The 22,254-nt window shown below is 45.9% G+C and overlaps 1 protein-coding gene across 5 annotated transcripts in view; it reads right to left on the bottom strand.

The window, feature by feature from the left end:
• Nucleotides 1-9,047: 9,047 nt before the first annotated feature.
• The window catches only part of LOC144111900 (ankyrin repeat and BTB/POZ domain-containing protein 1-like), a 34,730-nt gene continuing 21,523 nt past the window's right edge, over nucleotides 9,048-22,254 (bottom strand). For 3 of the 5 annotated variants that reach the window (XM_077644935.1, XM_077644934.1, XM_077644932.1), the window contains 4 exons: nucleotides 21,448-21,568; nucleotides 14,516-14,705; nucleotides 12,179-12,321; nucleotides 9,048-9,613 (listed from right to left, as the gene is read on the bottom strand). In XM_077644935.1, the coding sequence (XP_077501061.1) occupies nucleotides 9,317-9,613; nucleotides 12,179-12,321; nucleotides 14,516-14,705; nucleotides 21,448-21,568 (751 nt within the window). In that variant the 3' untranslated portion in view covers nucleotides 9,048-9,316. The remainder of the gene's footprint in view (nucleotides 9,614-12,178; nucleotides 12,322-14,515; nucleotides 14,706-21,447; nucleotides 21,569-22,254) is intronic. The other 2 variants (XM_077644936.1, XM_077644933.1) reach the window with 1 other exon arrangement.

A 22,254-nucleotide genomic window follows, 5' to 3' on the forward strand; every position in this document is an offset into this window, starting at 1 on the left:
TTCGCAACCCGACCTAAAACGCCTCATCGAGTTCTTGGAAGGCAAGCTTTCTTGACTCTCCGCCTCATTCAAGCGAGGACTGCCTTTACAGAATGATGTCCTTGTGAAGAACACCGCAGCGAATAAAACAGCCTTCCTCCTTGTTGTACCTGCTTGTCTCCGCAAAGAAGTTCTACAGGCTTCACACGACGAGCCGACAACTGGACATCACGGGTTTACACGCACCCTCCGCCGCGTTCAAGACAAGTATTACTGGCCCCGACTGTCCGCCGATGTCGCACATTATGTGAAAACCTGCCAAGATTGTCAGCGACGAAAGACCTTCCAGCAGATCGGCATGGACTTGCTTGGCCCTTTCAGAAAGTCAACGTTTGGAAATAAGTGGATCATCATAGCGACCCACTACCTGATCCGCTATGCCGAGGCAAAAGTCCTACCGAACGGAACAGCAGCAGAAGCCGCCAAATTTTTCGTGGAGTGCATTCTTATGCGGCACGGCGCCCCCGATGTGCTCATCAGGGACAGGGGAAGAGCATTCACGGCGGAACTAACGCAAGCCATCCTGCGTTACAGCCGAAGCAGCCACCGGAGGACAACTGGATACCATCCGCAGAAGAAAGGACTGACCGAGCACCTGAACAAAATCATCGCCGATACACTCGCCATGTAGGTAGCTGTCGAACTGAAGACCTGGCGCCATCCTGCCTTACGTCGTCTTCGCCTACAACACCGCTGTGCAGGAGACCACCAAGATGACGCCTTTTAGGCTCATCCATGGCAGGGAAGCCACGACCACGCTAGACGCCATGCTGCCCAACGTTACCGAAGAAGCGAACGTCGACGTCACCAACTACCTTCAACGCGCAGAAGCCCAAAGACTTGCCCGATTACGGATCAAACACCAGCAGTGGACCGGCGCCAGAGGCTACAACCTACGAAGTAGCAGCGAGGAATACAATCCAGGAAACCAAGTCTGGATTTGGACTCCCATTCGCCGCCGTGGATAGAGTGAAAAGCTTTTGCGCCGTTATTTCGGCCCGTACAAGGTTCTTCGTCGGCTAGGTGAACTGGAATATGAAGTCATCCCTGACGCAATGACTGCATCCCAGCGACGCCGCATACCACCAGAAGTTGTCCACGTCGTCCGTCTGATGCCCTATTATGCGCGCTAAAGGACGTTGCATTTCCACACTCTGTGTTTATTTTCGCACGATCCGTTTTGTTCGTTGCTAGCCGCCTTATTTGTTTTTATGCATGGGGTCGATGCTTCTTTGATGAGAGAAAAGTAATGCCGCGAACCTTTACAGTGTTTGTTCATTCTTCAAAGCGGCCGGCCCGCCACTTTATCGCTTTGTTCGCGACGCAAGACGTGGCCAGATTTATCCCGATTGATCGCATCCAGGCAGAAGTGACCCTACGTTGTTCCAGAATGTTCTAGTTACTTTGCACGCTTTATCTAGAAATTTAACTATCAGCTTTAAATTGAACACGGCCGACAGCGGCGGGTATTTAATTCGACGACCGCCGAGCACGCTTGTGGCTACGCCTCCGCTGAGTGATTTAGTCCATTGTGGGCGCAAGTCAGCCCAAATAGAGTTTTGTTTGGACGCCATTTATGAGCCTTTCTGCTCTCCGGCCTGCAGCCACCACTTCGAGGCTATATATATATATATATATATAAAGTGATTTCTGGCAGCTGATTTGGTCATTATAACATAAAATAACCAAAAATTGAAGCAATATAACAGGATTTAAATCACGACGTCTCGGCTCGAGGACCAGCCCTTTCCTCCAGCCTTGTCCTCCAGCCGAAACATCGTGAATTAAATCCTGTTATGTTTCTTCAATTTTTGGTGATTTTATAATATATATATATAAATGGAATAGAGATATAGAGTTGACAAACGGCGGATAAAGTAACGATCGTTATCGTTAATAGTAAAGAGCGTTACATCTTCCACCATGTGTGAACTCTCCATCCGGATCCATTCGATCTTCTCCCCCAGCTTATATATATATATATAGGTTTGGTTTTATGGGGGTTTAACGTCCCAAAGCGACTCAGGCTATGAGGGACGCCGTAGTGAAGGCTCCGGAGATTTCGGCCACCTAGGGTTCTTTAACGTGCACTAACATCGCACAGTACACGGGCCTCTAGAATTTCGCCTCCATCGAAATTCGACCGCTGCGGCCGGGATCGAACCCGCGTTTTTCGGGCCGGCAGCCGAGCGCCGTAACCACTCAGCCACCGCGGCGGCTACATATATATATATATATATATATATATATATATATATATATATATATATATATATATATATATATATATATATATAAAGAGTTGAAGTACACTTGAGGAAACTTTTATTTACCAACGGGTTCCAACTGTGGACCGTTTTTCATCAGGGTAAGACACGGTCCTCTGTTCGAGACCGTTAGTAAGTAAAAGTTTCTTCAAAGTTTCTTCAACTCTTCACTTATGTTATCAGCAGTCGCGGAAGTTTTCAAGTTATATATATATATATATATATATATATATATATATATATATATATATATATATATATATATATATATATATATATAAAGCATAACAGCGGCGCCGCGGTGGCTGAGTGGTTATGGCGCTCGGCTGCTCGCCCGAAATACGCAGGTTCGATCCCGGCCGCGGCGGTCGAATTTCGGTGGAGGCGAAATTCTAGAGGCCAGTGTACAGTGTGATATCAGTGCACGTTAAGGAATCCCAGTGGTCGAAATTCCTGGAGGCATTCACTACGGCGTCCCTCATAGTCTCAGTCTTCTTCAGAGTGTTTTTGACGTGAGTCCCTCTCTGAAGAAGACTGGTCCCCAGTTGAAACATCAGTAAAACCTTATGTTTTCTTAAGCCTGCGTCAGTATATTTGAGAAGCAGTCGTTATAGCAGCCTTTGATCTCTAAATCTCTGTAAGGTAAGGAGAACCGTTTTCCTCGACATTCGAGACCTCTTGGTGTTGAGGAGTGCCTTTGAGGGCTGCATTGTGCGGATAAGACGAAAGCCCGTTGCCTTGTTCCTCTTGGCAAAATCATTACTTTTAATCTGCAGGACTGCAACTACAATTATAGGCGTACAAGAAAAAGCAAATTTTCTAGAATTTCTTCCTTCTTTTTCGCTGAGTGTTTCGCTCCGGCAGCAAAACTAACCGACTGAAATAGGTCGCGTTAACTCCGGCCAGTGCGGCTCCTCAGTCTCGGCACAGTGACCTTGGGAGTACGGCGTAGAGCTTGAACCATGCTGCGCGGGAAAAAGAAATCAAAGCCAATATCCTAATCATGCCTAGTAAGTCATTAACATAGATCAGCTGATTTATTCTGGCGCGCTGACCCTGAAACATAGCACGCGACAAAAACATCACCCGGAAAGTATTACCACACGTGGCTCATAAAAGAAGCAAACGGAAGGGGAAAACCTACGTTGAAAGTCCGTTCCAAATAAAACAAACTAAGCAGTATCGATTCGCCGCCCAGGCTTTAATACTCTCGGTGGTGGCACTCACAGCGCCAGTTTTCGTTTTCCTTTTAGCTCGCCCGAGCGGACGCGCGTGCCGGGGGGGAGGGGGGGGGGGAGGGGTGGCCTTAAAGGGTCTTGGCCGCCGGAAGGAAAACCTCGTCCGAAAGCCGCTATATTTTTGCCGCAGAGCCGTCGTCCTCCTCTTTGTTAGTCTAGATGCGCGGCGCTTTTATTTGCCACCTCTGCCAGAGGCGCCGCTTTTGCACAGCGCTCCGTAAGACAAAAATGTGTGTGCAGGGGGTGGGAGGACGAGTGTGTTTCCTATCTCGAAGTTGCTTTGGGCGTTTGGCGCGAAGCCAGAAGCGTGGTCCGCACCGAAGTAGACGGCCGCTGTACTTACCAGCCTGCCATTACGCAAAATTGCAGGCGATGAGAGGACTTAGAGCGGGAACAAAAACACCAATTATTGATGCTATCTTTAAGTGCCAGTTAGTAGCAAGAAATGTGTAAAACTGACCGCGAAAAACACTACAGATAGTGAATTATGCACGCGCACAAACCTAGCGTTGGTTTCAAAATGGTTTGCTATCGCGAACACTCGGTCTATATGCCCGAAAGCGGAGGAAACTAGATATAAAGAATCGAACGACATTGATGGCAGAAATCACGTTTTCGAGCGTACTACAGAAAGGACATTTCGACAGCACGTTTTTTTTCCCCAGCAATATACAATACCCCGTTCGCGCTCTCAAGAACCGCCATGTATTATTTCTCAGCTGCGCTGGCGTCAACAGATATCTTAGTTTTTACCTGTCAACAATTTCTTCAGGTTATTTATTCTGAGTGCTTCGCTTGGCTGCAGAAAACAGTAATATATTAGGGTGCAAACAGGTGAAAAACGTAGATTCGGCGTCTTACCCGTCATGTTCCTCTTTCCTGCTCACTACTTAGCACGATCTGGCTAGCCCACGCACCGGACTAAGCTTTGCCTCAACGCGGCGCTTTGAAGAATGTTCCAAAATATTTTTTAACTGTATATTCTCTACACTACATGCATGTCTTTGTAAAACCTATCGACGGCTTTGAGCAAATGCTTCTGTAAGTGTAGTAAAATATTATGAAATGGGTCTACAAATAAGGCCACATTTCGCTTTCTTCGCTCCATAGAGCGCTCCTTGATTGCTTTGAACAAGGTTGGCATGTTGTGTACGCGGGTTTTACGTGCGACAACATTCCCACAATGACATGCGGTGAAGACTGCGCGACAACCTATCTGCGTCATTTTGTCGGCTGGATTAAGGTGAATCGAATCAATTCTACGGTGCATGTAAGTCTCCTGTATTGTTTACGAAAAGAAAAGAGAACCATTTAATGGTCAAATACGGCATCTACTACAGGCCACATCAACAACAAAAGGTACTCTAAGTGCTGCATACGCACCACTTTTATATATTAACTAGAGAAGACATAACGTGAAAAGTAATTCAAAAGGTAACGGGGAATGAACCATTGAGCATTGCACGAAACAAAAAAAGCGGGAGGCAGGAAAGATTGAAATTCCTGACCAGCATTTCGACAGGAGGAGCTTTTTCAGGCTTCCCTCCCTCCGGTTGTCCATATTGTGCTGTCAAAATTGCAGTCTTTCCTGCTCTCTGTCTAACGTTGTCGGAACCTAGCGATTTGGAGTGGTTAACAGAAGTCAACTCCACAGTGTGAAATAAAAAAAAAACTGAATTTTAGGCCCGTTCAAGGTTCCTTTACATCGTAGATGGTAAAAATTACCGACGCGTAAAACAACGGCGATGAGATTGTTGAATATTAGGTAACGGAATAGTGCGTTTGGGAACAGCTCGAGAGAAGAAAACATCGCGGCAAGAACCTGCTGCAGCAAGAGAGAGTCAGGGCAAATGATAAGGGGATGTATCGCCGGTAAAAGGCTAGTTTGCATAAAGGATTGCATTACCAACCATACACAAACGCTGAAAAAGTCTGCGCATTCCTTATGACTGTAATTTTTTTTTCTTATGATACCTATCCAGAACCGCAGTGCGTGCAGAAAATGATTTTCCTAGCTGGTGCTAGGCAAATCAAAAACGCAGTAACAACTAACAACGCAGTAGTATTGAACACTGCTAGAATAACAGGGATGGGAGAGGGAGGCAGATTTGCATTTGGTGCCCTATATTTCTTTTGCTACCTTGCAAAGAGTGAAGAGAAAAACGTGTTGGATACGTATTCATACCTGCCTTTCCATATCTTTTATTGCTAATAAGGGCAGGTTGCTAACGCTGCAGTTCCCATTAGAACATATTCGCTAAAATGCCTCGTCGGCATTCGGGAGTGCCTTCAGTGGCTTGCGAATCAGCTTTTGTTAAATCATCGCGTACTCAGCTTTACAAGCTCGTTGTTATGCGGTTATTATATTTCAAATATTCTTTAATACTGTTTTTGTTACAAAGAGCACTTTCCTTCGGCAACATACGTGCCTAAAAACTTTCTAAATTCATATTCTCACATCAATAGATTTTCTGAAGACACTTATTAACAAGTTGCTGAATACATGTGCGGAATGCCCAAGAGCCCAAAGCACTGATAGATGAAAGAGATTTTAGCTGCTTTCCAAAGGAAAAGATTTCGCTTGAATAAGTGCCATGGGCATAACGAAACGACTCATCTTATGCAGAAATAAAATGAGATGTCCAAATGTGAAATGTGAAAACCGCAATAGTCTAAAGGCACAGAAACACTTATTAGTAAGTATTGTACCATTCATACTACTTTGTTTGTTTGAGCCAGAAACTTTTATTTGCACTATCTTTTTCATGTACTGTTCGCCCCTTTGAAGTCTCGGTATATACATATACTTGCGTACGGTCACCGAGCTGTTAGGTGCCTTCAGTGAACTACCATTATTTAGCCAGAGGGTGTAGCCCACACTAAGGTCTTCCTTCTCATTGCATGCTATTCGGACTGCGCGCCACACTACACTGGTAAAGCACGGTAGGTAGGCAGTGTAGCCCATCTAGGCATTTTCCAAGGTGCTGGCTGTTTTCAGTCTCAGCCGGAACTGTTGGTGGAGTGCGCATATTTTTTTCTCTTGAAAAGTAATAATGTACAGCTCTACACAGAGAGGAGAGATGCAACGGTGTCTTATATTGGCTCATCCAGGAATGGGCTTGCAGGCCTTTCGAACAAAGCACTGAGGGGGAACGAAATTGTCCCATGTATCATGGAAGGGGACGTGAACTGTCATATGTAGCTGTGTAGTGGTGTAAGGCAACAAATGGTGCTCTTTTCTGTGCTGTATTTTTTAAAAACTGCTAATGTAATTACAGGAGCAGAACTTCAGTGCATGACTGATTACTAATATTGAAATCAGAATGGTGGGGATAGGAATTATAGTGAATGAAATAAAGTTTTGAGCAATCTAGGAAGAGACCAACAGTTTGCGATTGGCAGCGAGGTATTTGTAGACGCAAGGGAATGCATTTATCCAGGGCAAGTAGTGACAGCAGATCTTGATCATGAGAGGAAAAGATCTAGGGGAATAATAGAAGGGCGGAGTGCATTTCACTGGTACTGTGAGTTCATGAATAGTTGCTCATCAGTATCTCTCAAAAGGGAAGCATAAAATAGTTGTATATTGCCAGTACTCACCTATTGGAGAGAACCTTGGAGGCTGACGAAAAGATTTGAATATAAATTAAGGACAGTGCAGCGAGCTATGGAAAGGACAGTGATAAGGGTAAAGTTAAGAGACAGGAAGAGAGCAGAGTTTATTACCGGACGAAACACGGGTTATTTATACCCCAGTTATGATCAAAATGATGAAATGGGCATGGTCAATTAAAGTAAGGAGGAAAATGTACTCTCGATCGCCGCTTAGGGTAACAGAGTGTATTCCAGGGAAAGTCCAATGCAGCAGGGTGCGATAAAGTCGGGATGGCAGATGACGTAAGGAAGTGCTCGGGGATGGTTCGGACCCGGGATGACGCAGGGCAGGGTTAACTGGAGGTCATTGCCGGCCTTCGTTATGCACCGATAGGAAGGAGCTTGTGGTGCTGCTGCTGATGATGACATTTGCAACTGATGTTTAGTCTAAGTTTTCTTGCCTGTTCCCTGTTTTGTAAATTCAGCAGAGTTACGGTGGATATAACGGTGTATGGAAAAAGATTGACCTTGTTGTCATCTAATAAAGCGTAAGAGGACTTCGTTCAAGTAGGTTATTTTTTCTCCAGGAATCTTCCGGGGGGATGTGAGAATTTGTAACCCTCTACTGTCATATCACGAAACGCTCACACCGCGTCACTGGGTCCATGTAAGGATGCCGAGCGGCTACATCAGCTACCTACGACAGGAATAAGGGGAAGTGAAGGTGCCAAGAAAAGCTAAACCTGCGATGCGTTCCGGTCGTTCTCATTTTATTTCTGGTAAATGTTGCTTCATCGCGATACGGAAACAGAAGACTCGCCTAAGAACTGCGGCCAACGAGATGCAGCATCATGTTGCAACGCTGCCGTCATGGCTACGCGCCGTCTTCCGACACAAGGGCAGCGGAAGGGCGAGGATGAGATACTAATAAGAAGCAACAATTCAGGGAGTTAATCGGAAAGTCGCTGTTATGCGAGGACCATGAACATTACAAAGGGTGCGTGATTTATATCTCTCTACATACTACATAGGTGGCAGATGGAGAACCTGACGCCTTTTTGTTATTTTGCTCCTACCTGTTCGCATCGAATTTTTTTTTTGGGGGGGGGGGGAGGGGGCAGATGGAATTTGTAGAGCAAAGCTTACTTGCTTAGCCCATGAATCAGCTAAAGTTGTAATAGTTTTTTTTTTTTGGTTAAGCCACTTAGCGCTGAATTTCGCCATCGAATCTACACTGTCAAGCGTACGAGAAGGCCTAGCCGTGCGCATGCGAAGCTAGGAAATTTGATCTGGCCACCTGTCGCCTCCCCTAAACGTGGAGAGGGCATTTCCCTCTCTCTACTTATCCACCTGCCAATCATGGTAGGTGGTGGCATTGGACGGAACATAACTTGATTCAATCAAATGAAAATAAGGAAGATATTTTAAATCAAATCACTAAGTAATTAAGGTCTTGCGGCTGACTCTTCTAGAGTCCAAGGCAAAATGCAGGGCTGTATGGCCAAACTCAAACTATACAGCTTTCGATGCAAAAGCTTTCACAAAACTTTCGCTCGGTTAACCTGAGGAGCTTATAACGCTATTAACGAAAATTTTACAGTGAATGACGAGGTTTATATCCGCGTAAAGACGAGAGGATATATGCATGAAACGTCGTTTCGTACACGACTCATCTTTGAAGGTGGTTACAGCAGTTCAGCTTAGTTCAATTTATTACCTTAAAGGACCCCTTTTCTCGGGGGTAATATATACATAGAAGTAAAATCGGGAGCATATTTAAACGCTGTTTCGCCATACAAGCAGGCAGCATGAGGATAAAAGCGTTTGTTGCAGAAGTGCATTTTTTGCTCGATGTGGCTATAAGCAAAACGACTGGGTAGCGGAACAGCCGAATGATATAGAGCTCCGCTGTTTTACACATGTCATTTATTTTTGGCACCTCCAGAGAAGGGATGAAATGTTCTGTCACCACCGACGTCAGATTTTTCGTTAGATGTGGACGCTGAAGCAAGAAACACTTCTTGAAACGTCATTCCAGTTTGCTCTACTTTTCCTGTGCTCTGCAAATGCGCTGAAAGCGCAACTAGAGCGTTATCACCCATCGCGTTCATCCCCGGTGAAGACTCTTTTCTGAGCGCTTCTCCACCGCTTGCATGAATTATGGCATCACCAGTAAAGTCAAAGGTGGCAGCTTGTTCGGCTGCAATTCCCAGGAAGAATCCCATTCGACGTGTTCTTCTCGGAGCTGGTTTGCCAAATGTCCAATTTTCTATCTCTGAACGTCACAACGGCGTCCGGAAGTTTGTCTTGCACAGAGTTGTCATTCGGCGCTTCGTCTTTCTCTCTCCCCTCAGTCTTGCGGCGTTGAGGGTCGAAAATCAGCTTGTCCAGGCGTCCTGTCGGCACCTCACAAAAGATGAACAGAAGGTAACTCAGTAGGTAGCTCCACACAAGCATGCTGAAGAAAAACGAAACCTGCACAAAACACGAAATAAGACGCACATTTAGCTTCATTCAGTCGCTGCGATTTCTCTTCTGCCCCTAAACCAAATTTAACCAATTCCACACGTTAGAACTACTAGGTAGCGTTTCAGAGGCAGTGATATCTGACACACAGTCCTTGGCAGTTAATTTTCGGCTGCAAAAAATAGGCAGCTCTTATGACATCATAGTATATGTAAGGCTGGAGGCGTTCTTAAAAAAGAAAATAAAATAAAAAAAACAACTTATCTAATATTTTCTTCAGAGATAAACTTCTCGACTTGCTTTGAATCTGCAGAACTGGTGAAACGTTTTTTTTTCAGCGTACACAAAAGATGTCGAGACACACAACATGTGTTTATTTCAAAGGCTGCCTGTATTTTTCAAACTTTACAATGACCCGAGAACACGACCATACTTTTTCGTTCTGGGAAGTTCGGATTCCTTACCAAAAGTTTTGCACTTAGTATTGTCTCGGTGTTGTTTTAGGTTTACTGAAGAGAACAAATGCTGATTAGGATACATATATACTATACCGGACAAATGGTGCCTTGAAGATAATGTAAAAATAAATGCTGTGTGGACAAGCAGTAAATAAAGCAATGTCAAAGGGTAAGGCTGTGGCAGGCTTTTACAAGCAAATGCCTATTGTAAAAGTGCGTGATCTGTGAAGAAATTTCATTTTAAACTTTGCGTGTAAACGTACGGTGCCAATTAGCACGTGATGAAACGAGTGAAAAGCCTGACTAGCTAGGGATGCTGTTGTAATTGAGCAGACGCTCTCTTTCCAGAAGATCAGTGTTGGTAGTAGGAGTACAACGCCATGATGCGACACATGGACTATGAGGGATGCCGTAGAGGATAGTTCCGGTTTAATTCAGACCTTAATTCAGTTATTTAACGTATTCACAGCACACGGGCATTTTTGCTCTTGGCTTCCATTTAAATGCGGCCGCCGCGGACGGGATTATATCCCACGACCTTGGGATCAGCAGGTGAACGCCAAAGGTACTGAGCCACCAGGGTGGATTTTTTCAGAAGAGAATTCTTCTACTTTTGCAACCACCATGTTTCCTCAAAGAGCAGGCAGTGAATAAGATCGCTGAACTTGGCGCCTCTAGTGACGCTTAAGGCTTTGAATGTGTAGCGGCGGCCTCTGTCAGCGTGTTTTTAAAGAAATAAATACATAGAGGTATATCTTGTTATCTACTCTACAATTAAGGAATTGAAAGCTTTTTTCCAGGAGACACCTGGCCACGCGAAAGGTACAGTCAGGAATATTTTGGTGGAACGCTGATGATGCCCGACAGGTATACCGCCATTCATGCTAAACGATACGTACGATGCTAAGCAAGCACTTTCAGCCTGATGGCTTCCGCGATCGGCGCGACTCTGCAAAGAATGCAACCTGGCAACGTCGTGTTGTACCTGGAACATATGCCGTCCTCCTTGCGCATTGGGGTCGCAGGGTAGGCACAGGAGATCGAATGCTTGGTGTCTTTTTCTGCACTCGCATCACAATCACTCTGACTCTTGAGTGTCTGCTATTCAATTAATGTAAGTCCTAAATTGAGTCAAGCCGAAAGCTTCAGATTAATTATTTTTCTTTCCAGGGTTTTCGCAAGAACTCTCTTTGCTAGAGCGCTTGGTGCCCTCAGAAGATGTCATTATATTGCGGTAGCAATGAAGATATTTACCCGGTTATGACCGAAGTTTAATTTGTGCTGTTAAGAGATTCGAAGCACAAAACTTGATATTGAGAAAAAAAACTCGTTGAAATTCTTCTGGGCTCTACAGGATTTATTGGGCTCTCCTTGAGTTTCTTGTGGTTCAGTTGGCTTCATTTAGCTCCTTTTATTCAAGTGATTCAAATAAAACTCGGGTATGTGCGGTTTACAAAGTTAGAAAGGACATGACGGATAAGAAGAAAGGCCACCGAAACAGACATTCTCGAGAATGCGCAAATTCATATAAGCTCGCTAACTCATCCGCCTATGTACGAACGAAGAACGCGCCAAGGAGCAGAAAGCACTCAACGATTGAAAATAGCCGCTATGGTACACTACTAAATCTACCGCCAGACATTCCTCTATGGCAGCAACTAATGTATGCGCGATGCAACTGAAGTCGATGCTCGTTGCTTAATTATAGACAAATTTCTACCTTTCTGTTCTCTGCTATAAAACATTTTTTTTTTTAAATTCACTGAGAGTAATACCCATTTTCTTGAAGCGGTAAAGGACTTATTCCTTTATGCAGCATGCTAGACACGCTCCGCGCCCGCATTACATTTCTTAGGATTCGTAGCCGTGTTGCAACTACGTTGCCTGCCAATAGGTGATTGTGCATGCGCGATGCGCATTATTATCTGCATGGTGGCACAGCAATACGGAAACGGTGAGCCGGAAGTACTAGCATGCCCTTCGCAAATGCTCTGAAATGCCTAGAGGGGATTGCTTTTAGGTATAGATATGCGGTGGCCTAAGTAACGATGTCCTTGGCCAGTGTATTTAACCGCTGCACCTTCCAAAGCTTAACGTTTTTGGTCCAGACACTCACCACAGAGAAGTGCGAAAAAAATATCCTCTCCCGGGAGATGTGCAGGCACAGGTGTATGAAGGGTAGATGGATGATGTACACGCCGAAGGCCAGTCTGCTAAGAGGCGTGAAGGCGCTCCATGAGAGGAACTTGTTGAGAAAGCCTAGGGGAACAGACAACATGACTGGTGAAAAGAAGAGAACCATGGAGCACCTTATTAGCAGCAGTGAAAGTTTAGCATTGCCCAACGACATTCTGTGGTCATAAGGAACGAGAACCGTTAGAGTCGTTTGAACGATTCCATGTTTCGTTCAGGCTCTAATGTGTCGAAGGGAGGTTACAGAAGATTTAGACAGGACGCAAGGAGCGGTGCAGACATGACGAGTGTTATTAGCAACATGCGCAATTGATAGTAGCGCTCGTCTCATCTGCATGCAGCTTTCCTTACGTCCTTATCAAGGTCTCGTTTCCCTCCTTTAGACATGTCTCACAAAATGGCCCGAAGCTCTGGCATTCTAAAGGCTAAAGTAAGAGCATGTTTCATTGGGAAACTTGGTAAGCAGAAAGAAGGAGAAAAGAAGCAAGGCAAACCTGATGCTCTAGCAAAAGCCAGAGTGTTGTATGGGTGGTTTAGTGTCCCTAAGCTCCAACAGGGCTACTGGGGACGCCGTAGTGGAGGGATATGGTGCAATTTGCACCACCTAGGGTTTTTGGAGGAGCCCTCAGTGGTCAGCACATGGGCGTTTTTCGAATTTCACCCTCATTACGATGGTGCTTCTGCGGCTGGGATGAGACTCCGCGACAACGTACTGACTAGCAGGGCGCCTCATCCTCCTAGTGACGGCGGTGGGTCTTGACTATAGTCGTAATAGTGCCGGACATTCTCAGGCATTTTGCGCGGCACGTTCAAATGAGGGTTTCATGAATACAACTGCGCCTTAAGCGTTCTACACAGAGCGCTAATTCGAGGCTTAGTTGGGAAACTCTTTCGCAACGTAGCACATGTCTTACTATTCCATCAATAGTTGGGATTTTCTCGTAATTTCAATTTGGTGGTCAAGCTCTTATAGTTGACATGATGGCAGAGTAAACAAAAGCAGCAATCTTTGCTCCACAGTGATATGCGTGATGAAGACCCCGCCAAGCTTGTTGAGGCGTAGCATCACCCAAGGTGCTTTCACTGCGAATATCTAGAAGGGGTAAGGTGTACCATAGCCCCAGTGATAACGAGGTGGCTCAATTGGGATAGTTACGGCAGCCACGACTAAAGGACAGAGTCTCGTGGGCCACGGCAGAAGCTGCGTAGTGCTGGCTGGTGAGCATTGCTGGGCAAGACCCACAGCGAGGCACTAAGAACGAGCTCGTATTACGCATTACATTTAAATGGCCGCGTCGACGTATCCGTCCTGAGGGAAGCCATTTTGCTGGTATAAAACACTGCCAATCGGAGGAGATTTCGTTGTGAATAATGGAGTTTGGGACACGGCTAAAGAGCGTCGAGGTCAACATAGACGCCAGGAAAACCCGACTTGGCATGCACCCTGATCGCCTAACGGTAGAGTTGCTCTACGCCTTGAAAGAATGAATGCACAAATTTCGCTGCATTTTTTGTGCATTTCTTCAATCGTTCACGTCACAGTCATGAATATAAATACGTGTGCGCACAATAGCAATATGGTGTTTACCGCCCTCGTATCTGACCACGTTATAAATTAGGCAGTACTAGACTCGACTTTTTTTCTGCTTTTTTCGACATATCCTAAGTTTGGGGCTATCCAAAGACAAAAGTATCAGTTTCCTGCAGTCCAGGGCGTAGAAATTTGCTTCACCAGACAGTGAAAATGCCGGACTTTAAGGAAATTATGAAGCCGCTCTGCACGCGGAGCTTCGCTTGAGTGTGAAAACCGCCAAAGAAAAACATTCGCCTAATTGTTGCTATGGGCACACTCACCACACACGCACTGACATATGTCGCAGCGTAGAACGTTGCAAGCCTCTGCCTAAATTAGCCTCGCTCGCCTCAGTGACTATGTATGAGTGCGTGACTCTTTCTATGTATGTGACTTAGCATCGCTGTAAAAGAGTTTGGCCCGTATGAAAGTTCACATAACACTGACACTGACGCTGAATGGCCACTTTGTTACATTTCACGCTGAGATATTTTTACGAAAGGAAGACTTCTGGCGAAACATGGACAATGTCGTGCTCTTCCCCTTCTCTCTATATTTTCACGAGCTCCCTCGCCTGCACCGCAACTTTTTTATTCTCACTGAAGTATTGTGGCATTTCCTATCTGCAGTGTCCATAAAATATGTTTTCACCCCTTAATTCGAGGGATGCTAAACTGTCGTAAATACCTCCTCGTCCCGTGGCACAGGAGAGGGTGATCCAGGCCAAGAAAATGGACCACAAGATCCGGTCGAAGAACGCTGCCGATAGTTTTCCAAACTCCGTGGTGGGGTCTCTGGTGCGGTACCACACCGTCTTCATGAAGATACAGCACATCCCACAGGCGACAGCAATGCACCATGCTGTGGCCTGCAGCACCTGAAGAGATATTGGTTGTGTACAAAATGCATTCCATAAATCAGTAATCTCCCTCTGGATATAATACGGCAACTGCTCTATTCTTTTGAGCATTACAGACTCGTGTTGCATAACCAGGCAACGTGAATACTTCACAATAACGTCTTTCACGGTGAATAATGTCGTTTCAGTCGCTCCTGCAAAACTTGGAATACCATTACTTCATTCCTAAAAATCGCGTCCTCGTGAATACATCTGATACCGATATCTTAAATTAGCCTTGTTTCCCCTTTCGGGTTTCTTCTTTTCATTTTCTTAATCATGTCTATTCAGCAGTCGCATTTATACTTATGGCAGGTGGCATACATGTTACGTAAAAACTCCACACGCATAAAGAATATTCACGGCCGTTTCCTGACATGAACGCAAAGTGGTCAGCCTGCTCGATGCTTCTGCTCACGAAAGTGACATGCACCTGCTTTATTTGATTTATTTTCTCAATAGGCCCCGCAAATGGGGATTTACATGCGCTGTTCACAAAATCTGAAGTCCGAGCGCGGAATTTTCTAAATACTTTTTCGACTACCTTTGCAGGGTAACCTTTGAATCCAATTGCAGTAAAAAATATTCAGGGCCTATGTTCAAAAATTCAAACGTGCTGCCTGTCGAAATGCATATTCAGTGCGGCGGTAATCATTACAAAAATTTGGCATTGTACGCAACCTTTTTCTTCAAATGACCAGCTTTCAGAACATGCTGTTAATCCAGAAATGGGAGGCTTGTTTTGTATTTTTCTGCGTGACAGCATAAACCAACATTTACGTAACGTCGTATATGGGCGCGACACTCAGCGCACGAATTATCAGCTTCATACCAACACTTCCTGGAAAATTTGCAGCAGCCGAGAACCATTACCTGTGAGACGCGCCGTCCTACTGGATATCGTAAGCGGACAAGTCTTGAGCTAATAGGCGTAGCGACCCCTTGACGACTCAGACTTGTAAGCCTCTACAGCACGTTGAATGAAATTATGTGAAGGTAAACGATATTTCTCTTTTGAAGCCCCTGCTACAGATAGAGCGAAACCGTGTGTGTGCCCATGGTCTACATCAACTAATTCAAGTATCAAACTGATATTCGCGCTTTCAGCTATGCGGCGGTATAGTGACACAGAGAGGTGCGCTGCGTGCGCTGGCGCAGACAACGTTGTGGCAAAAACAGGGCTCTAGAGGAATGCGAGTTCCCGTTGACAGCAATGCAACACAAACGCGGAGCTGGAGCACAGCCCGCCAGCGCATATTGCGCAAGTTGGCACTGACGGTGAAAAAAAGAGATAAGGCGCATAACTGGCCGTAACACCTGAATCGCACTTTCATATACATGGCGGTGGTGTCCACCCTCAAACCACTGTGGTCTGGCATAGTATTTTGTGCTTCGCAATGCTTAACCGCCAGCCATTCTTATTTTATTTTTAGACAATAGCTTTTCTCGATGCACCTTCTCAATGCTCAACACCGCGTGGCCGGTCCGCTGTCTGAAATGGACCTTCAGTCTAAACAAGGTCGAAATGTGCCTAGATCGAAAAAGAAATAAATCCACCACTGGGAGACGAACCCGCCACGGTGGGAACAGATCAGCTTCAAAGAATGCTGTGCGAGACCACCAGGCGAGCACACCTCCGTGTTGAACTGCACCACACTCTACCGCTGCGCACGCACTGCAGTACGCCGCCTTCGTCAACTCCCATCTGCTCCGTCCGGCGACACTGCCAGCTCATCATCGTCTTCCACCTAGCACAAAATCCGTGCTTTCTCACTGATTCCCCAACCAACATTAGACCCACCCCCGAAATTTTACATTGCCCTATTTGGATCATAGTCGATTTCCAATCATAATTAGGCGCGCCCGACACGATGGCAACCTCCAAATTTGGCCTCGGACATTGCAAAAATGCGATCTCTCGACCTTTGGGTGTAACCGTGGTTAAACAGTGCGTAACATCTTTTAATGAGTTTTGCCTTTGTACCTAAGCTGTTGGTTTTAGCAATGGTTGTATTTTTTATTGCTTGCTTTATTGCTTTCAATCACTTTACCTCAGTTGTGTTATTGTTGCCTTGCCCCTCAACTGGAATGCCTCACGGTGTACTAGCGCTCCTACGCTGGTGAGTTGCGGCTGCTAACGAGTGTGCGGAAGGGCGTAGCCGAATTCGGCTTGAAATGAGTCGACGCGAACTTTACAATCTGTGTCGCCGAATAACTTTTCTCGCGCCATTGCTCTTAATGCTGACATGGAGGAAGGGAAGAAAGTCGAATGACTCGCAGTCGGGTACACTTCAGGTACAAGCGTCAGCCACTCAGTCACTCGTTGCGTCCTCACGTGCCGGAGAGCAGCCGTTGCCTTCGGGTCCAGACGCAGTCATTAACCAAACGCGACATGGACGATTGGTCGCTCGGTCGGTTCAAAAGCGTTCAGCTTTTCATTGTCTTCTTTGGCACACATGAACCGGGGGAGGGAGTCTAGAAAAACTGCAGCGTGCTGCACCTCAGAGCGTTTAGGGTCATTTTAGCGTCATCGATTAACGTGACGTCACTGTCGCTACGGGGCTACTGCGTCTCAAGGTCGACAGGTCAGCGACGGCTGGTTCAGAGAATCGCATCATCGGTCGCTAAGTGTAAGTTTCTTAACGACGTCGCTGTCGATCGCTCTGTAGTGCGGCAACACGTATTTGCGTGACTGCCGAGGCACATGAACCGAAACGACGCTTACACCTAGAGGGGCAGGCATCACAGCGAACCGCACAGGCAGTTAGCGGCGGCCCACGCGCTATACGGACGCAGAGGCTACGTGATGCGGGCAGAATTCCTCGGCCAGAAGGCCGCGCATCACGTGCGTCATGGCACCGCCACGTAGACCGGAGGAGCGAAGGAGTTGCCCAATCCAGGCGGCCGTGATTGCCGCAATCAAGGAAGCCTGGATGAATGCCGACATGTGAGAGCACGCATACGCGCGTCCCGCACTACATTTCCTCAAGGCCCGTCTAGGCAGCGCTCCTATGCTGTTTGGGCTAGAGCTACTGTATAAGTACCTAGAGGTGCGCGTAGGTCTACCGAGTTGCCGCAGAAAGCTTACAAATTATGAGGGAAAGCCGCAACTCTTAGATGCAGGAGGCTGAATTGGTGCAAATGGTTAGCGCGAGTGCAGGCTCAATCCGGTTGTTTCTGGCTGCCAAACTTCTTTTATTTCAGGTAGATTGTTGTTGCATTCAATGTCACAGCTTGCTAGTGATGCGTCGGCTGCATCAACGCCTTCCTCAATAAGCTACAAGCAAAACTGGAGGGGACACTTAAGCCCCGCCTAGAGGGTATGACGCGATAGCGTAATGGGTTAATTCCCATATACGCAGAAGGTCATCCTCTTCTTTACATTCATAGATCCCTGGGAGTCCTCATACCCCTCCTGACGCAGTGGTGCAGCATTTAAGGGATGCGCCACAGCCCTACAATGGCAGGTGCTACCAGCGGTGGGCCTTGTGCGGATCAGGTCGACCTTCCCGAGCGACCAATCATTAATTAAACTGCCCCTTGCCACTGTGGGTAGTTTGCTTACTATCCGGTGAGCAGGTTTTGATGACATTGCAACGTCACGTGACCTAGGTGGCCTACCTGCCTCCTAGGTTGCTCTCTGGGGAGCACCTGCCAGAGCCATGCCCGTGATTTTTCCCTCACAACACCGACGCCGACCACGCCGACACTGGGTTTTCTGGAGTGCAGTGACTTCAAGGCTATCCCGTTAATAAACATTTCACAGCAACCGCTGCTACTGGGTGTGCGGCAACGAGATGCCATGGATTCACGCTTTATCAAGAGTACACAACGTATGAACGGGCCCATGCACACTGGCAAGTCATTTTACTCTAGCGATGGAATTTTTTTTACCGTCTCAATTCAGACACCCTTGCACGTTAAATAGGAGAAAGCTGTAGGGCAGGTAAAGTAAACTGATTTTGTAAAGCGTTGAATTTCAGATGTTTTGAACACTAAAAGAAAAACGCCATGCATGGGGACATTTTCCCATCCAGAAATTCTGGACAAACGCATTTTTTCAAAGAGAAGTTGCTTATGAGCGGAGTTTTTCCTCATATCTTAAGACTGCACCTTAACAATCAATATATCCGCAGATACTTCTTCGGGACCCCTATATATACTTTTCCACTATTTATGGTCAAAAAGACACCCCACTCGTTTTTCATTCAATAATTATAACTACTTTTCCTCGTTTTTTAACGTTCCAGTCTTCACGTTCTCTCTGTTCGGTGGTCTCTGAAGCTACTTGTACATGCCTCTCGACTGCAAGTTCCTCTGGCGACTTCATCAATCGCCCCTTCTCACCCAATCGTCTTCTCGTTCCTCGCTCTTCAGCTGTTTCCGTATCTAGTTTATCTAGGTTATACTGCCTTCGCCGCTCTGCTTTGGCATCTCTCCTAGAGCTCTATATCCATTGGATCGGTTGAATCAGGTTGCGCTCTCTTCTTTTGCGCTGCTGTTCAGCTCACCGTGGACGTCGTTCGGTTTTGTAATCTGTCGAATGACAGGCTTTGTCCATGACGTACAGTTTGCTACGCTACACATTCCTCTGGCGACTTGATCTTTCACCTGCCTCTTCTTTCTGGCATCCGCATGTGCACAAAACCGCGCTTCTCGCTCTTCATCTTCGCACCCTTTCTCCACTCGGTTGCAGCAAGCGCTACGTCCTCCTCCCATTGGCTGCAGCTTGCGCGAAGCTATATAAAGCTTACACGAGCTTACCCGGGTTACTCCGTGGCTTCACTCTCAGACAGGATGGCTTTTTTGCGAGCAATGCATCTTGTGCTAGTGCACAAAACATGCCTCAAACTGCAAATATTTTTTTTTATCAGAAAGAATAAATGCAGCTCTATGAACAGCAATGACAGGACCACTGTAGTTACGAAGTTGTGTTCACCGTGACCGTGCAGGCGGGCGGTCCAGCCGTGATGTTACAGACGCCCTGTACGGGCTTCACGATCGACTCAAAGTGTTCATGTGGTTGTCACAGAGATTGAATAATATTGACAAATAGGAGACCATCTTTCGGTTAGCGTGCATTGGGCTGCAACACAAGACACATCTATAGATGCACACATGTAGCGCCCCAACGGAAGCGGAGGTGAAATCGCATGGGCCTATTCGGCGGGACATCACAAACTGGCAAATCTACCTCACTCCCTGACCAATTTCAGTGGTGGAATATGCACTGAGAGATTTGTGGGTACTGCTGGGATATAGTGGGTTTACTACGACGTCAGCTTCAACTGACAATCGCGTGAATTTTTCATACTTACAACTGTAAACAACACGAATAACGTTTACGCGCCATCACTCAGAAATCGTCTTTATTTCAGCGGCCTCACCTACACTGTGGCCGAGAGTGTACTAAGCAGTTCTGTCGACATCAGCAAAACGTGTAAAGCCACTTACTTTCCGTTTCTTTCTAAGATTTTAAGTGCCGTCCGGCTGAAGACCCTTGAACAGGTCATGTGCTATTATTGTTAGTCGACATTAACGATTACGCAAGTAATCTATTTTCTACTCTTCGTGTGTTCGCTGACAACGGCGCCATGTACCATTGACTTAAAACAGGGACTCCCACCATCTGGAATATGACTTAAAACTTAGAGAAAATTGGCGCGCTAACTGGCTAATGCACTTAAACGTTAATAAAACAACTCTAATCTTATTTCCTCATCGTCAGTCACGTCCTACACCAAACTACAGTATATGTGGCGCCGCAGTATCACACCATCTACTAAAATATCTAAGAATCAGCCTAACACACCATCTCTCTTGTCGCACCACCGACAAGAACGTAACCAAAACAACTAACTGCGTCTTTGATTATGTAAAAAAAACCTCCGACTTGCACCACCTTCTGTTAAACTGTCCGCCTATTTAACTCTAGTCCTTCCTAAACTGGAATATCCATGCTCTATTAAGGACCCCCGACAAACAACCCTTGCCAAACCGCTTGAGTCCGTAAAAATCCGTGTGGTTGAATTACTATATTCTTAATATTCATATCATACAAGCGTTACTGCATTGAACATACCCCCCCCCCCCACTTCCGCCTCAAGTCTGGAATCCCCTGAGAAAATAACCAGAATTTGCCTTTTCTCCAAGTTCTATTATTCCTCACTGAGTCAATCTGTTATCCCTGCACACTGCCTTTCACTTCGCATGGGCAATCCGAGAGTCGTTCATCCACCTCGAGCATCCACTTCTGCACAACTGAAATCATTATTCATCCTTACTGCAAGAAAATGGAACAGCGTGTCCGCGGAAGCCGTTAGCCATGCTGCCCGTGAGCGCTTCAAGTTATTCATCATAGAAATAATGAAATTACGTATTAGTCCGCTCCTCATGTAATGGCCTGAGCGGGTGCTTTGAAGTACTAACAAACAAACAAAATACACGACTCTATATCAAAATATTGTTCACTTATCTCTCCTTTCAACTATAACGGCCGGGGCAAGGTGACGTCCTGAACTGCCGGTGCCATACACATAAGGTGACAGCGTGTGCGTCGCACGTTTTTTTTTTTTGCATAGTACATGCACTCAGTTAATGTAGCCTGAATCTTGTTATATCCCCACTATTTTATGAGTAAAGTCTGAAGACAGAGACCTCATCCGGGAAATGATCACGGATCGCAGCCCACTGCTCCAGCTAAGCTTTCTCATTATTTCACCTTAGGCATCTTGCTCCTCTTGAAACTGGCAACGGCGAAGAATGTTATACACCCCGTGAAGTAGCACACAGCGTGGTAGAATGGATAGAAGTAGTAGTAGAAATGAGTCTTCAGAAAAGATCTGCAAGAAAGAAGAATATTAAAGCATCCGACATCTGCACCAACGAGCGCAGCTGCACACTTTAGAAAGTCCGCTCTATTGATTACTCATCTTGCACAAAGACCTTTGCATCATTTTCGCAACAACACTGCAACATTCACAAAAAAGAAACCCTGTTGACTGCATGATATCTACTCTGGTTGAAAAGAAATATTGAGTGACAAATGCGCAATCGTCGCCTAGGTATGTACGTACATATTGAACACAAGAACAGTTGTATACTTCCTGTTCGTTTCTTCGTATAACATGGTTGCGCTAAAGGATGATTACGAACTAAATAGCTCATTACAGAAAGACACTCAACGGAGGATAATGTTTGCAGCTAATAAACTGAACCGGTAACACATAGATTTATTTTCAATCTGTTCTACTAAATCGCCACCATTTGCAGCGCCGACAGGCAGATCTTGGAGAAAAGGGCGAGCGGCGGTGTTTTTTCCAACAACAAAGAGCGGGGAAAAATATAGTGTAAATCGACTTGATGGCACCCGCAATACTGGGGCGCCAGCAAGGCTAAAGTTTCCATGTAACGCATACTGCTTGACTAATATATTCGCCGAAATCAACTCATCCCTGCATTGGAAGCACTCCACGAATATGCCAGACATCGAGCTCTCCATGATAGAAAATGGGCATGGCAATTTTTG

Source organism: Amblyomma americanum, unplaced genomic scaffold, assembly GCF_052857255.1.
Source record: "Amblyomma americanum isolate KBUSLIRL-KWMA unplaced genomic scaffold, ASM5285725v1 scaffold_12, whole genome shotgun sequence".
Taxonomy (NCBI): domain Eukaryota; kingdom Metazoa; phylum Arthropoda; class Arachnida; order Ixodida; family Ixodidae; genus Amblyomma; species Amblyomma americanum.